The sequence below is a fragment of the Ailuropoda melanoleuca genome, chromosome 7 (assembly GCF_002007445.2).
Source record: "Ailuropoda melanoleuca isolate Jingjing chromosome 7, ASM200744v2, whole genome shotgun sequence".
NCBI lineage: Eukaryota > Metazoa > Chordata > Mammalia > Carnivora > Ursidae > Ailuropoda > Ailuropoda melanoleuca.
This window is the reverse complement of record NC_048224.1, coordinates 81268373-81284828: the sequence shown is the minus strand read 5'-3', so window position 1 is coordinate 81284828 and position 16456 is coordinate 81268373. Positions and strand designations below refer to the sequence as shown.

The 16456-nt window shown below is 45.3% G+C and overlaps 1 protein-coding gene and 1 long non-coding RNA gene across 6 annotated transcripts in view; one reads left to right on the top strand and one right to left on the bottom strand.

Annotated features, from left to right (window-relative positions):
• The window catches only part of LOC100468070 (guanylate cyclase soluble subunit beta-2), a 69675-nt gene extending 68404 nt beyond the window's left edge, over positions 1 to 1271 (bottom strand). For both annotated transcript variants that reach the window (XM_034665110.1, XM_034665109.1), the window contains exon 1: positions 1265 to 1271. In XM_034665110.1, the coding sequence (XP_034521001.1) occupies positions 1265 to 1267 (3 nt within the window). In that variant the 5' untranslated portion in view covers positions 1268 to 1271. The remainder of the gene's footprint in view (positions 1 to 1264) is intronic.
• Positions 1 to 16456, top strand: part of LOC117803087 — a 60349-nt gene that overhangs the window by 24811 nt on the left and 19082 nt on the right. The window contains exon 5 of one of the 4 annotated variants that reach the window (XR_004626719.1): positions 4878 to 5475. The exons of the other annotated variants lie outside the window; for them this stretch is intronic. This is a non-coding gene — a long non-coding RNA (uncharacterized LOC117803087). Of the gene's footprint in view, positions 1 to 4877; positions 5476 to 16456 lie in introns of those variants that run through there. 4 annotated transcript variants of the gene reach the window in all.

The window sequence follows — 16456 nt, the reverse complement described above, 5'->3', positions numbered from 1 at the left end:
GAGAGTGCCTGCCGCCTAAGCCTCCTAGTGTGTGACAGAGGACAGCAAGGCACAGGGGAGTCGGCTGGTGGCTTATAACCACGTGGGATCAAGTATCTCATCGTTTAATGAGTTGAGGGTCAGTGGGACATGCGCTCTAGGACCAGTGCTGGGTCTTTGGCATTCAGTGGTCTCTGAAGCCAGTGGCACAGGTGACCATTTGGGGGCTCCAAACGTTTGGGTTGGAGAGCAGCCCCCTCACCCTTGGCTGGTTATAAATATGCTTTCTCCTGAATATTAAAATCGGGACTTTCTCCGCCCCTGGAGAGAGCAGAAAGACGGGACTGACTGGCTGGCCCTGCCTATGGGAGAGGTTTTTTGTACCTGCTTCTCACACACCAGTTCAGGGGATTCTCATGAAGACACACTCCTTATACATTTGAGAGCCTGATTGGAATGGGCAAGAGCGACAAATAGCTCCCAGATTCTCTAGCGCTCAGGAGCCAGCGCTGTTAAAACAGTTACATCGTCAGGTAGGTAGGGACCCTCACTGGCTGGTGGCACCCAAATCTTTTGAGAGCTACTTGGATAGTAGCCGCGGTACCTTTAAGAAACACCAGTGTTCAAAAAAAGTATTTGTTTCCTTTTTAGAAAAAGTCAGAAAATGTTAAGTTTGGCTAAGTATTTCTCCTGCAAAGATCACTTTGCACGTTCCATATCTAATCCTGCTCCCGGGGCCTGCCATCTGTTGGCGGGGGGATGGGGCCCCATAATGTAATCCAGCCTCAGTGAGCCCAGAGAGGGGGTGCGGCTCAGAGGAAACAGCTTTCCCTCTGGAGCCAGATGGCTTTCCATCTCTGTGCCTTAGAGCTCCGTGGCTTTGGGTAAATTGCCTACCCTCTCTGAGCCCACTCCGCTTAAGAGCTAAACTGAAATAATGGTGCTTACTCTAGAAGAACTATTCTTAGGGTTGTAGAGGAATGCTTCCAGCTACCCAGCTTGCTGGCCAACCCCACATTTTACCGGCTGTTTGACCCCGCACCTTCCACCAAATCCCATTCATCCCTCAGTGGTTTCATCTGGAAAATGGGGATAGAGAATGGCCCCTTCCTCGCTGGTTTAAGGTAAGGCTTAAATGAGATGGTAGCTACGAAGCCCTGAGCACGGAGCGCATGCTCGGGAAAGGATACCCGTTCTGCTTGGGGAATGTGCATTTTGAGCACGAGGTGCTCTACACACGGACGCTGAGGGGAAGGGAGGACAGAGGACGCTGGGAGGCCCTTACCATGTTGCTGCAGAGGCTGCCTTCGGGCAGAAGCAGTCGCGCAGGAGCACCAAGGTCCTGACCGACACATCAGCCCCCGGTCATTCAGAAGAACCCCCGACAGCTCCCGAAGCCTGTCTTGTAGCGTCGGGGCGTCCACAGGGAAATCAGGAGCTGATCACGGCCTTCCAGCAAGGAGCTGACTGTTGAGTCCTTAGTCACCAAGGGAGTGAGAAGTAAGGCTGCCCCCACCAGCTAATGCATGGGCCCCGCTGCCACATTCCCCTTGGGGTGCACCTCCCCACCGCTCATTCCTTGGGGGTTGAGCCTGAAACTTGAACTTTTCCCAAAGGTGCCAACATGATAACAGCACCGTGCTGGCAGCTTGGAGCCTCCGGGGCCTGGAGCCAGCAGAGAGCCACAGAGCCCTCAGTGGGCTGCTCCCCTCCTGTGGGGGAAGGCCTGGGGGCAAGCCCATCCTGACCGTGCTGGACTCTGGGGCTTCCTTTTGCTTCCCACCTAATCTGGCTGCAAATTCCGAAACTCACTTTGCTCCCTTTCCCACTCAGCTCCCCCACAGAGAGGTTGGCATCTCATTCTCTATGACACATTCTTTCCTAGCTTGGCCGAAGTGGGAGGCCAGGATTCCTGAAGCCCAGGAGGCTTTTGCAAAGACATTTATCCTTTCATTTGACAGGTCACAGTTAGTCACCTTCCTGTGTGATGTCCCCATGGTGAGCACCTATGCCTGAGATGTGGGCTCTGCTCCCAGGTGGCCAGCCACAGGGCCCTCTGCCCCCAAGAGCACTCTTAGAACCCTGACCTTGACTTTCGGGATGCCCCTGGGATCCTGCTGGAAGACTGCCTCGCAGATGAAATTGCCTTTTGAGAGGTCTTTTTAGTTCTTCTTTAATTAAGCCTCCTTGGACGCGGTCCAAAGATGGCCTGCCTTGACCAGAACTTGACTCTGTGATGTTATAATGTGAGACTCCCTGGTGCCTTAAAGCCTTACCTTCCTCCCCATCTGCACTCCATTCAGGCTCTGGTAACCTGTCTCCTAGGGCTCTAGTTCCTCAGTGTTGTGATCAGAGGTGAGAAAGCCAGTCCCCAACCATGTCCAGTGGATGGTGCCAACAGCACCTCTAACAGATAGGCGGGCTTTGGTGTAAAAACAAGAGTAAAAGTAAGTACAATAAAGCTCAAGGGGTTGGGTAAGTGCTTGAGCTTGCACGGCTCTGCAGACATGTAGGACAGCCCCATGGACGTGACACTGGCCATGGCAGCATCTCGTGAACCTACGACGCCAGGGACGGGGGCATGCCCCTGAAATGAATGGCTGGGCATCTGCCATGCCCTCCTTAAAGCACAAAGCATCTTTATCTTTGTACCCCCAACACCCAACACATACAAATTCCAAATGCTGTTGCAAGATTTCTCCCCTCTCAGTAGGCTTTCCTCCCCACCCCACCCCCACCCCTCAGATCCCTCTCCAGGCCTACCCCTCCCCGCCTTTTCTGCATCCCCCCCTTAGAAAGCTCGCCTTGCCTCCCCACCCAGTAGGCTCCCTTGTCTGTCACCCCTCCTCCTGTCTTCCTCACACCGCCCCCTCCATGGAAAGACCCAATACTCAGACAGACTGGTACTTATTTAAGACCCTTCTTCTTCCTTTCTGAAACGGAGACTGCTTATTCTCAAAAGCTGGCCTCTCTCTGCGCTATTCCTGTGCGGAAGGAACATGTGTTCAGGAGGAGAAGAAAAGGCTCTGGACTAGGTGATTTCCATAATTATGCTTCCCAGGCCCCCACCACCATTCAGCTGACAGTCTTTTCTCCCCTGCCAAGTGGGCCTGCTCCGGCTCTCTCTTTTGCACCCCCAGCCCTCAACCCTGCTTTTTCAAACACGCCAGCACTCTTACATTTCACAATAAGTAAATGGTTAAAAAAAAAAACAAACCATTTTCTTTCTCACGCAGCAGATGGCAGGTCTCAGGAACTTAGTGGAAATTAGGCTTTCTGATTTTCTAATAAATTTCGGTATCTCACACAAAAAGCACAGGCTCATTCTGATTCTGATGTTAAGTACCATATGGCAGATCATTCGTGGGCTGCGGCAGCTTCCTCCTCAGGGTAACGAGAAGGGGGGATCTTTCCTAGAACAACGAGTTGGAGCTTGTATGGACCAATTGGATTCCTCAGCGAATACCATTTGATAATAATATTGTATATGGCAGTGGAGCAATTATCTCTCTTTTATGGTATGTGTTAATTTTCACTGCCAGTTTTCCTAATTACAACTGCCACCCAAAGGACTACTTTTTGTAAATACCCTGTAAACATTTGAAAAGACATAGGCAGTGTGTGCATGGAGAAAAACGTCCCTGGATTTTGAAACTGCCTGGAAAATTGGCTGACGTTTTACATGTTTTTCAATGGCAGAGGCAGCCTAGGGAGGAACTTCCCATATATGGAAATTCCCTTCTCTCTTCTGTGACAAAAGGGGCCCCCTGCCCGGCTGTAACTGTTGTTCTGAGGGTCACTTTTCACAGCTACTTCTTTTGGTCTTCAGGGTCCAGTTCGGTGAGCTATGCCAACTGTCCCCACCTGGGTAGTTCACCAGCCCACACCCCAGTAAGAAGATAAATGGCCTCCGTCATCACAGAAAGCTCCCTTGTGCCTTCTCAGCCGCCCCCCCCCACCCCCAAGGACTGTTCTGATAATCTCCATAGATTAGTTTTGCTGGCTCTTGAACTTGAGACTTCATATAAATTACATCAGACAGCACGTTCTCTTCTGTATCTGGCTTCACTTTTAACCCGTGTTGGGTGCATTGAAGAAACTCATTCCCCAAATTGATGTATGTCTGCAAACACACACTCCTTTATACATAGTCTGTGGTATGTGATGCGATCCTATACGACACCTGTCAGCTCCTATGGTCTACGGTCTAGGTCTCAAGTGTCATGAGAAACTGAAACTTTTCATTTTGCACATGACGGGGGTGGGGGGTGAGAAACCATCAGGAGGTTACTGGAGTCGATCTGTGTGGTTTGAGGAAAGAAAGGAGAGCAAGAGGGCAAGGAAAGAGTACATGGGAAGAAGATTTTCTCTGATAAAATATAACCATTACGTGGTTTTTGTTTGTTGGTCTTTGCATTTCTAAGACTGTAGCTGCCTTACTCTTGGGGAGCCCAAGAGGAGGAGACTGAGATTAGCTAGTATGCACCTGGCTTGCGAAGAGGGACTGGGACGTAGGAGACATAAACTTTGATGTGAGTGCATCCGAGAGAAAGAGAGGAGGTTTGGTTTCAGCCCAAGGCATAGGGTGCTCTCGGAGAGGTGAGTCCTGCGTAACTTGACTCGCACCGCACGTGCTGCGGGGTTGGCCTTGATTTCCTCCGTGGGGGGACTAGTATCTCACCGAAAGATGGCTTGACATACCGATTGCCTGGCTGAGGATCTAGCTGCGAAATAGAGCCAGATTTCTTTCAGGCGTGTTTTCATATTTGGAACTTCAGCGTGCAGAAATAACAGGGTCACTTCTCTGTATGAATCTTCAGGAAAACATTTCCAGAAGACAGGGTGATTCCTTTTTTTCTTCCAGTTTTATTGAGAAATAATTGGCATCTTGGTTTCAGGTCTACAGCATGATGGTAGGACGTACGTAGCGTCTGAAGTGATTACCACAGTCGGTTCAGCTAACATCCACGTCTCATTGAGATACAAGAAAAAGAAAGAAAAAAGGAAAACAAATTTCTCTTGCGATGAGAACTCACAGAATATACTTCTCTGACAACTTTGCTGTATACCATACAGCAGTGCCGGCTGCAGTCATCATGCGGTTCATTACATCCCTAGGGCTTACTCATCTCAGAACTGGAACTTGTCCTTTTTGACCACCTTCCTCCAATTTCACCTCCCTCCCCCCTCCACCTCTGGTTATCACAAGTTTGATCTCTTTTTCTAGGAGTTCTTTTTTTTTTTTAAGGATTTTACATATATGTGACATCATACAGTATTTTTCTTTCTTTGTCTGACTTATTTCACATAGCATAATGCCTCCTAGGCTCATTTATATTTTTGCAGATGGTAGGATTTCCTTGTTTTTAATGTCTGAGTATACTCCACTGTGTCTGTGCATATGCGTGCATGTGTGTGTACCCCACAACTTCTTTTTCCCTTCATCCATTGATGGACACTTAGGTTGTTTCCATGGCTTGGCTACTGTAAATAATGCTGCTATGAACATGGGGTGCAGCTATGTTTTCAAGTTAGTGTTTTCATATCTGTTGGGTATATTCCCAGAAGTGGAATTATTGGATGATTTGGTAGTTCTATTTTTAATTTTCTGAGGCTCCTCCATACTCCATACAGTTTGCCATAGCAGCTGTACCAATTCACAATCTCACCAACAGAGCACAAGTGTTCCCACTCTCCATATCCATGCCAGCATTGATTACTTCTTGTCTTTTCATGGTGGCCATTGTAACAGATGTGAGGTGATATTTCACTGTGGTTTTAATTTGCATTTCCCTGTTGCTTAGTGAAGCTCAGCATCTTTTCATGTACCTGTTGGCCTTTTGTCTATTTTCTTTATTATGTTATGTTAGTCACCATACAGTACATCCTTAGTTTTTGATGTAGTGTCCCATGATTCGTTGTTTGAGTATGTGCTCCATGCAATATGTGCCCTCCTTAATACCTTTTGCCTATTTCTTTGGTAAAATGTCTATTTAGATCCTTTGTTGATTTTTTAATTGGATTGATTTTTGGAGGTTTTTGTTGTTGATTTTGGAGGTTTTGTTGTTGGTGAATTCCTTATATATTTTGGATATTAACCCTTTATCAGATGTATAATCTGCAAATATTTTTCCCATTCTACGGATTGTCTTTTCATTTGATTGATGTCATCTTTTGCTATGTAGTAGCTTTTCAGTGTAATGTAGTTCTGTGTGTTCATTTTTTATTTTGTTGCTTGTGCTTTAGGTGCTGTATCTTTAAAAAAAAATCATTTCCAAGACGCATGTCAAGGAGCTTTATTCCTATGTTTTCTTCTAGGAGTTTCATGTTTTCAGGTCTTACATTTAGGTCTTCAATCCATTGGAGTAAATTTTTTGTGGGTGGTGTAAGATGTGGATCCAATTTCATTCCTTTCCATGGGAATATCCAATTATCCCAGGACCATTTATTGAAGAGACTGTCTTTTCTCCATTAAGTATTCTCGGCTCTCTTGTCAAATATTAATTGACTGTATATACTTGGGTTTATTTCTGGGCTCTCGATTCTGTTTCATTGGTCTGTTTGTCTGTTTTGAGGCCAATACCATACTATTTTGATGACTATAGCTTTACAGTATAGCTTGAAATCAGGACATGTGATTCCTCCTGTTTTGTTCTTCTTTCTCAGGATTTCTTTGCCTATTTGGTGTCTTTGGTGCTTCCATATAAATATTAGGAATGTTTTTTCTCTTCTGTAAAAAATGCCATTGGAGGGACACCTGGGGGGCTCAGTCGGGTAAGCATCTACCTTTGGCTCAGGTCATGATCCCAGGGTCCTGGGATGGAGTCCCACATCGGGCTCCTTGCTTAGTGGGAGACTGCTTCTCCCTCTCCCTCTGTTACTCCCCTGCTTGTGCTCTGTCTCCCCCAACCCCCAACAAATAAATAAATGAAATCTTTTTTAAAAATGCCATTGGAATCTTGATAAAGATTTCATTGAATCTATAGATGGCTTTTTGGTAGTATTGACATTTTAACATTAATTCTTCCAGTGCACGGACACAGGAAATCTTTCTATTTATTCGTGTCTTCTTAGATTTCTTTTATCAGTGTCTTATAGTTTTCAGAGTAGAGATCTTTCATTTCCTTAAATTTATTCCTATATATTTTATTATTTTTTGGTGCTACTATAAATGGAATCAATTTATTTCTTTTCAGAAAATTCATTGTTAGTGTATAGAAATACTACTGTTTTTTTATGTTAGTTTTGTCTTCTACAACTTTACTGAATTCATTGATTCATTCTAATAGTTTTTTGGTTGAGTCTTTAGAATGGTTGAATCTTTAGAATTTTCTATATATAAAATATCATCTGCAAATAGACACAATTTTACTTCTTCCTTTCCCACTCTAATACCTTTTATTTCTTTTTCCTTTTTGTGCTTTTCTAACACTTATTATTATTATTATTATTATTATTATTATTATTATTATTACTTTTATTACTATTTACTTATTTTTGCCTATTATTTCTTTTCCTTGCCTGATGGCTGTAACTACGACTTCTAGTACTATGTTGAATAAGAGTGGTGGGAGTGGGCATCCTTGTCTTGTTACTGATCTTAAAGGAAAAGTTCAGCTTTCTACCATTGAGCATGACATTAAGCTATGGGCTTTCCTATATGGCCTTTATTATGTTGAGATATTTTCCTTCTGTACCTAATTTGTTAGGAGGATTTATCATGAATGAATGTTGAATTTTGTCAAATGCTTTTTCTATGTCTATTGAGATGATTATATAATTATTTTCTTTCATTCTGTTAATCTGATATATCACATTGATTGATTTTCGTATGTTGAACCATCCTTACAGTCCAGGAATCAATCCCACTTGATCACGGTGAATGATCCTTTTAATGTGCTCCTTTAATTCAGTTTGCCAGTATTTTATTGAGGATTTTTTTGCCTCTATATTTATCAGGCATATGGGCCTGTGGTTTTCTAGTAGTATCCTTTTCTGGTTTTGGTATCAGGATGATGCTGGCCTCATAAAATGAGTTTGAGTGTGTTCCCTCCTCTTCAATATTTTAGAAGAGTTTGAAAATGATTGCTGTTAATTCTTCTGTAAATGTTTGGTAGAATTAATCAGTGAAGCCATCTGGTCCTGGGCTTTCCTCCATTAGGAGAATTTTTATTACTGATTTAATCTCCTTACTAGTAATTGGTCTATTCAGATTTTCTATTTCTTCCTTTCTTTCTATTCTAGTCCTTTCTTTCTTCAGTCTTGGTAGGTTGTATCTTTCTAAGAATTTTTCCATTTCTTTTAGGTTGTCCAGTTTGTTAGCATATAGTTGTTCTTGTAGCCTCTTATGATCCTTTGGCTTTCTGTGGCATCGGTTGTAATGTCTCCTTTTTCATTTATAATATTGCTGATTTGAGCCCTTTCTTTTTTCCCCCTGATTAGTCTAGCTAAGACTTTGTCAATTTTATCTTTTCAAAAACCCAACTTATAATTAGGTTAATCTTTTTTATTTTTTTCCCAATCTCTAATTCATTTACTTCTGCCCTAATCTGTATTATTTCCTTTTTCTCTTCTAGCTTGGGGCTCAATTTGTTCTTCTTTCTCTAGCTCCTTAAGGCATAGAGTTATGTTGCTTACTTGAGATCTTTCTTGCTTCTTAATGTAGGTGTTTATTGCTACGAACTTCCCTCTTTGTACTGCTTTTGCTGCATCCCACAAGTACTTGTATGCTATGTTTTCATTTTCATTTATCTTGGTTTATTATCTAAATGTTCATAATAAGTGCTTGTTGTACTCTTGTCATGCTAGCTGTGATAATAATAGCTCACTTCTACCGAGCCTCACTACATGCCTGGCACACACTTGAATACCAACAGTTTCATTTGGTTCCAGTTAATATTATTTCATCCTTTCCACAATCCTATAAAGTAGGTCCTGTTATCATTAACTCCCTGTAAAGATGAAAACATTGAGATACAGAGAAGTAGTTTCCTTGAGGCTGCAGTTAGTGTAGGAGCTGGTATTCAAGCTCAGTCCCAAGTCTCTATAGCCTCAAGAAAAGAATAAAAATGGTGGGTAATAACCCCTTTCTTTTTTCTATAAGAAGCTGAGGCCTGTCTTGAAATCAGGTGGTATCTTCAGAAAAATCTCTATTTCCAAGAAAGTCAAATTCTGGCCCACAGAGGCCCATTTTCTTTCATCTGCTGCACTGGTGGATACATTTTACTTTGGACCTGGAGTTGGTGCAATGTTATGAAAAAACCCTGGAAAATGGGTTCTCAATGTGGAACTCTGAGTCTTTCTATTTCAGAACCTTCCCCTTAGAACTGAGGAAAACAGCAAGAGCTGAACTTTTCCTCATTGAACCCAGTTTGCTTTCACCCTCCCTAGGAGCCCCATGCTTTCAGGCAATGGTATCTATGTCATTCAAAGAGGGCGTGCTTCTTTCTCTTTCTGTTTGAATTTCAAGCCTTTGGGGATGTAGAAAGAGGACCAACAGAATTATTAGGCGTGAAGTGCCACCATGTGGCCAAATGACCACATACCAACAGCCCGCGGTGTGCTTGCTCCACTGTAAGGGAAGCCATGGTATGTGGCTTTGAATGCCCACAAATCCAGATCACATGGAAGAACACAGCTCAGCACGCTGCACTCAGGTGCGAGTCCTCCCTAGGTCTGGATTAACCATGAAAATGTCATTCATCTTCCCCTAGAGGCAGTTCCCTTCAGTGTCATACAGGGCTATGATTTTCGGGGGTAGGAGTCCAGGGACTGCAGAGTGAAGACACATTCACTTTTACAAATTACATACAGAAGCCAGGCAAGAGTGGAGATGGGGGTGTCAAATCAAACAGTAGCTCTGACACTCCTGCTAAGGCTCACTGAAGACCAAATTCAGCAAACTTCAAATCTCACCTAATCCATACTTCCATTTAATTTTGAGAAAAGCTGCAAATAAAGCAGATGATCTGAGGCCATATGTAGAGGAAGCATGACAATAAAGAATTGTCACATTGTAGTCAACGGACCATAACTGATATACTGATGTTTTTCATGAGCCCATAATAGTGTTGGCTGCGCTATTTATTGTGTGTTTGCTGTGTGCCGGACACTCCGTGGAGTATGTATGCGCGTTGTTGTCCTACGGGCTCCTATACCCCATAGGTCGCTGGTGACATGCCATTTTACAATCAGGAAACTGAGGCTGAGAGCAGTTGAGCAGCACGACCAAGGCCAGCCAGCCACTGAGTGGAACAGCCGAGACTCAAGCCAGACCCCTGACTCAAGAGCACATCCTTAACCTTACGTTGGTTCAGTACTGTCTTCCTCCAAACAGTTATCGCAGGAGGCTGTACTACCTCTAATCATGTCTAACACATTCCAGGATTTCTCTCTCACAGCTGTTCGAGAGCGTGCGACAGAATTTTTGACTCTTCTAAGTGATGGCAAATCATCACCCTTTAATATGGCCACAGTTAGCAATTACCATCTAGCAGGTACTTTACCAGGCAGCCGTCATTTACCCCTCGCCATCACACTGCAAGCTAAGAGCTAGGCTTATCATTTGAGATGATATTCTCATTTGAGAAAAATGAGGCCCAGAGAGCCTAAGTCACCAGCCCACATTTACCCCCCAGGGCTGCAGGGTCCACACAGGACCACCAGGTGAGAGCTGGTGGTTGCTCATTGGATGAGGTGGTGTGAGGGCCTGGCCCCAGCCCCACCCCGGGAAAGGGGCGCCTGGCCACTATGGCTGCCTGTGGGATCCTTGCTGCCCTGTCCATTACACTCCACTGCCTCTCAGGAGTGCTTGAGTTCTAGAAACACCCAGAAGGAATCCGGAGCTGGGTTTGGTGAGTAAGGTCAGTGAGCTCTCTGGACGTAGACAATACCATTTTGAATCAAAATCAAGACAGTTTTTCTTACCTGGCTTTGGCGCATGCCCTGCTGGCCCCACACCATCCTCCTCCACTGTCTGTGCTCTGTTCCCCGAAATTGGAGCATTTTCCTCAGCTCATTAAATGCTCTTCCTCACACCATACATGCTCCCTCTCTCCCGAGCCTCTGAATATTGGGGTACTCTGGCCTGCTCACCGCCTCACTTCCCTTTCGATTTCCGCTTGATACCTTAGCGACTGCCTCTCCCCATGACTTCAGATTCCGTCTCTGTGGTGGCAGCTCCCGGTTTTGTACCTCTAGGTCCAGCCACTCCCCTGAGCGCTACACAGAGCTGTCTAATTTCCCACCTTGAAGTCCATGGAAAGCTCTGAGTTCACATTTACAAAATGGAACTTTTGGTTTCCCTCTGCAATAGCGCTCCAGAAAACCCCCTGCTGCCCAACCCCTTTGTTATCTTAGTAAAGGGCACCTGTGGTCAGAAGCGCCTCAGGCTAGACCCCTGTGTGTCTGCATCTAGTTGCCAGCAAGCCTAAAGACCTGGAAGTCCTGCTTCAGAGTCCCTCCCAACCCAGTCCTCTTGTCGCAGCCCAGTCCTCCCATCCGGGCAGCCAGCAATGCCTCTTGTCTGGCCCACAGCAGAGTGACCCAGCTGGGGTCCCAAGTCGTCCCTTTGAGCTCTTCAGTAAAACCCCCACCCAACAGCCACAGTCATCTTTTAAAAATTAAATCAGATTGTGCTACCCTTCTGTTCGGAACCCTTCAAGGACCACCCAGTACATTCCTTTCTGCACCCTCAAAGTCCCCTGATGCCTTCCTGCCTAGGGCCTTCATGCAGGCTCTCTCCTTGGCCTGACCAGTCCTTCCCCTGGTCTCGCTTAATCCCTCTCTCATTCAGGACTCTGTTCAAGTATCACCACCTCTGCAGGGCTTTCTCTGACTAAAAATCCCACCTCCTGCCCCTCCCTCTCTCTTTTACTTCGCAGGGTTTATCATTACCTGACCCGTTATTACATTTGAATATATATGCATTAGCATAGGATTGCTTACTGTCTGGACACCCCTGCCCACCAAATTTATAAGCTCTGAAGGCAGGGATCTGGTCTTACTGTTCTACTCTCAGGGCCTGGAAGAGTTCTGAGCACATACAGGTGCTCACAAATACCTTTAGAATAAATCAGTGATGTCTTTAAACTCCTTCCAATGCTATACCCCCTCCAGCACAGATCGTTTGCCCGTGACATTCCCTCAGCCTGAATCTCTCCCTGCAGCCCCCAGCCCTTACATTTTGATGCCTCATATTCCCCTAAAGATCTCAGCTCACTGCCACTTCATTCATTTACGCAATCTGTCAATCATTCAGTCAACAGTTGTTGGTGTAGGCACTGTTCTTAACACAGGGCACAGGGCATGAACCAAATAGACTAAGCTACTCCCCTCACGGAGCTACGATCTGATAGGGGCAAGCGTGCACAAGTGAATGTGTATGAGTGCGTGTGTGCAAGCGTGTATATGTGTGCGTGTGTGTACAATCATGTGTTAGACGACAGTAGACACAGGGCAGCCAGCTAATGCATGGCAGAGATTAAGAGCAGTGATGGTTGAGATAGGGTGGTCAAGAAGACCTCTCTGAGGAGGTGACATTGGAGTATCTGAGTATGACAAATGAAGCTATGTGGGATCTAGAAAGCCCTCCCCAAGCCACCCTGCCCCAGCCAGCTCAGATGCCCCCCTTACAATTTCCCTGTGACACCACGGGCCTCCCTTCCAGAACTTACCACAATTCTGGTTCGTGTGTGCTGGTATAACCCTTTGATGAAGGTCTGTGTCTCCCACCAGACTGAAAGCTCCGTGAGAGACTCTGTTTATTTTATATCCCCAGACACGGGCTGGGACATAGTAAATGCTCAGTATTCTTTGTCAAATGACAAACAGATGGATACACAAACATGGGCAGTTCCTTCAAGAGAATCACCAGCAGGCTTTGACACGCTCTGTGGCCTGGGAGGTCAACCAAAATGGCTACATCAATTAATTTGCAAAGCGAGTCTGCCCAACCCCTCCCCTTACCACCACCACACTCCCCCTGCCCCTTTCAAGGAGAACTGCCCTAACCCGTGGTGTTGATGAGGAACTGAGGGGTCCATGTTTGACTGGGGGGAGGTGGGAGCAGATGTCACCTGAATGCGTGTGAACCACAGGGGACCCTGGGCCAGATCCACCATGGAAGTCAGATCGGGGGTCTGGGGGTCTGGGGGCCTCTCCTGCTGAGGCTCTGGGGAGCTCGGATTGGTGTCATCCCACAGCAGTTCAGGGGCCGCTTCCTGGCTCCCCCCCCCCACCACAGCTATACTGCGTCTTCGGACGCTTCTGCTTGCCTCTCTTCAGCTCAAGGCGAGGTAACACTTGCTTCTTGAACCCCGTCTGATCAAGTCTCCTTGATTTCTGTCCATCTGGCTTTCCAGGGCCTCTCAGTAGAAACCCTGCCCCTCAGTCAGGGGCATCCCCTTTACTGGCCACTACCCTTTCTGACTTTCCTGAATACTCTCCTTGTGCGTGAAACGACAGCCTTTAGCAATCCTCTGCCAGAGTCTAAAGCTGTCTTCCAGGGGAACCTCCGCCGGGAAGCTCTCTGTGGCGCCCAGAGCTACGTGCGCCCTCTGCCGGTGCCGAGCTGCTCTTGCGGGTGGACCGAGATGCCAGATGACGCACTCAGTGCCCAGCACCCTCTGGCCCATGTTTGCGCTATCTTCCCGGCGCTAGGTTGCCAATTACCAAAGGGCGGAAAGTGTGTCTTATATCATTTTGCTTGGTATACAGCAGTTGCTTACTAAGGACTTGATAGATTGATTGAAGGAAAACGTCACTCGACCATCAGCAATGTTTATGTAGACTTGCTATCCATTCCTTGTCCTTACGGGGTTAAAGTACTCTGTGTGTCCACCTGGTAATTTTGTATAATCAGAAAGTCTTTCCAAACAAAGTAAGCTGTCCGACAAGACAGAATTTCACTTTCACAAAACTAGAGGGTGGCAACTAGAATTAAAGAAATTGGGAAATGACAGTTAAGTCGGAGTTCACCATAGATTTTGGGCAATTATAATAAAGCTTAAAAGGAAATTAGGCTGGGTTACTAAGAAGGACAGGAACACCTTGTGATACTGTGTGTGGTGGGCTGAATTATGGGCTCCCCACAATGTCTGCATCCTAACCCCCAAAACCTGTGAATGTTACCTTATGTGGCAAAAGGGACTTAGCAGATTTGATTCAGTTATGGTTTTGAGATAGGGAGATGTTCCTGGGTCATCCAGGTGGGACTGACGTAATCACAAAGGTCCTTATAAAGGGCAGACAAGAGACCAGAGTGAGTAGCTGGAGATAGGAGGACAGAAGCAGAAGGTTGGGGTGACGTAAGGCGGGGCCCACAAGCCAGGTGTGCAGCCAGCCCCTGCAAGCTGGTAAAGGCCAGGGGATGGATGCTCCCCTCCAAGCCTCCAGAAGAAATCAACCCTGCCCACACCTTGACTTATCCCAGGCAGACTGATTTTAGTTCTGACCTCTAGCCTGTAAGAGAATAAATTTGTGCTGTTTTAAGCCCCTAAATTTGTGGGAATTTTTACAGCAGCAGGAAGAAACTAATTCACCATGAAAAGGCCATCCGTGATGAGGGCAACGTAGTCTCCTGTGAGAACCGCTCTGGGCTGTGTCTGAGAGGGGGCCCCAGAAAGCTCTGTCCTGGAAGCCATGTTCTCAGTTGCAGAGCTACCAGCAAAGGGCTGGGGATATACTATTCCAACTAAACTCCCCACGCACCTTCCTCTGTGAAGAAGACATTTTGTGATGGGAGCTAGAAAGCAAGGTCTAAAGAACAAGCCAGACGCCAGGAACTCACATCCTCTTTTTGGCCATTCTGTCTAAACATAGGTAGATTTCCATAAATCAAAACCGAGATGATCCTGGAAAGCTACAGCCGCTACCCCCCGTGCCTCAAGGGAGCAGCTGATTGAATAACTGGGCAATTCACAGGAGAAAATCAATCAAAGGAGCTGATTTTACTGAATTGACTTTTATTGTCTCAAATTTTATTTATCTCAAGACCCCATCTCAGGATTCCCTAGACAAAGCCCGGATCCTCGTTCATCACCAATTTCAAATACCTAAAATCATCCCAAAGACACGCCAGCCTTCTGTTTCTGAATCGTGGAATTTTTCAGGCAGTCTGTGTGTAGTCTCAATAAAGACAAAAATATACAAAACGTGAAGCCAAAGAGAAAAGCACAGCTTCATGTCCCATAAGCAATAAATGCTTAAAAAAAAAAAAAACAAGAGTCCAAACATCCTCTCTGTCCTGTTTATTTTTTTCTTATCTGTAAAAGCAAAATGTACACAGTCTTCACCACATAATGTCAGGGTCGAATCTATGATAAACTGTAGTTTGATAAGAGGCAGGGTAAAGAGACCTTCATCCTGAACTGATTCTCAGCAGTGAATTTTCGTTTGTGGGGCTTCAAAACAAGGCCACATTTGGGGAAAAGAAAGGTCCGTGGCAATGTTAACGTGGTGTGCTTTAATGCAGTTTATAAAGCAAATCTCCCAAACATTTATTTTTCAGTCAAGCTTCTGGCTAGAGTGGGTTTAGGATAAGCAACAAAATGAAAGAAACCTCCCAAACATTGACATTGGCACTCAAAAAGAAAATAATAATAAAGACAATTATTAAAACATTTCCAGTATATTTTCATCTGAAATGGGTTGATATAAAATTTCTAACAATGCCACATAATTATTAGTGTATTTTTTTTCTTTTTGTAGGGGTTATAAATACTTAGATTCAGATAGTTGCGTTCACATAAATAAAAAGATCTTTATTAAAAAAACTGAACAGTACGAATATCATTAACGTGAGTCTGGCAGAAGGAGAGCTCTGTTCTGTTCTCAGACTAACCTTAGCCTAGAGCATGTTGGGCTTAATTTGGATTATTGGTTTGTCCTCGTCTGTCTCCCTCCTTTATCCCCAAGAGCACTCTTGCATTTATGAGCATGTACCAACCAAGTGACTTCCTTCTTTATAAGAAAAGATGAGAAGAAATACTAAGAATGAATAAAATGCAATGTATTCTCCGAACCAGGGGTTCTCAAACTCAAGGAGGCAGAAAGGCAAAAAGCATGTGAGAAATGCAAAGAATAGATTTAAAAGGTAATTCTGATTCAGATAGTTACTAAACTCACAAATCCTTTCTCATCCAAAAGAACTTAAGGATGCTGATTTTCCTTTTATTTGGGGGAGAAGAGGGGCACAGCCTGCCATAAACTGGTTGCAGGGGTGTCTGTAAGGACTTTCTGGGCAATAATGAGAAGAAAAGCACGGCTCATCTCCCCAGCCCACCTCTTGTGCAAAGTGGAGCTGGGTTTGGGGGCTGGGAGACATGGTGGGGTCCCGAGGCAGGGCCCTAACACACTCCTTCCCAATGCCAGGGCAGTGGCCCCATCTTCAGGGTGATCAGCAGAGGTTTCTAGAACACTAGTGTTAGTGCAGAAGGAGCTGCTTCCTGCACTGAGTTCTGCACAAAGGAAGGCAGTC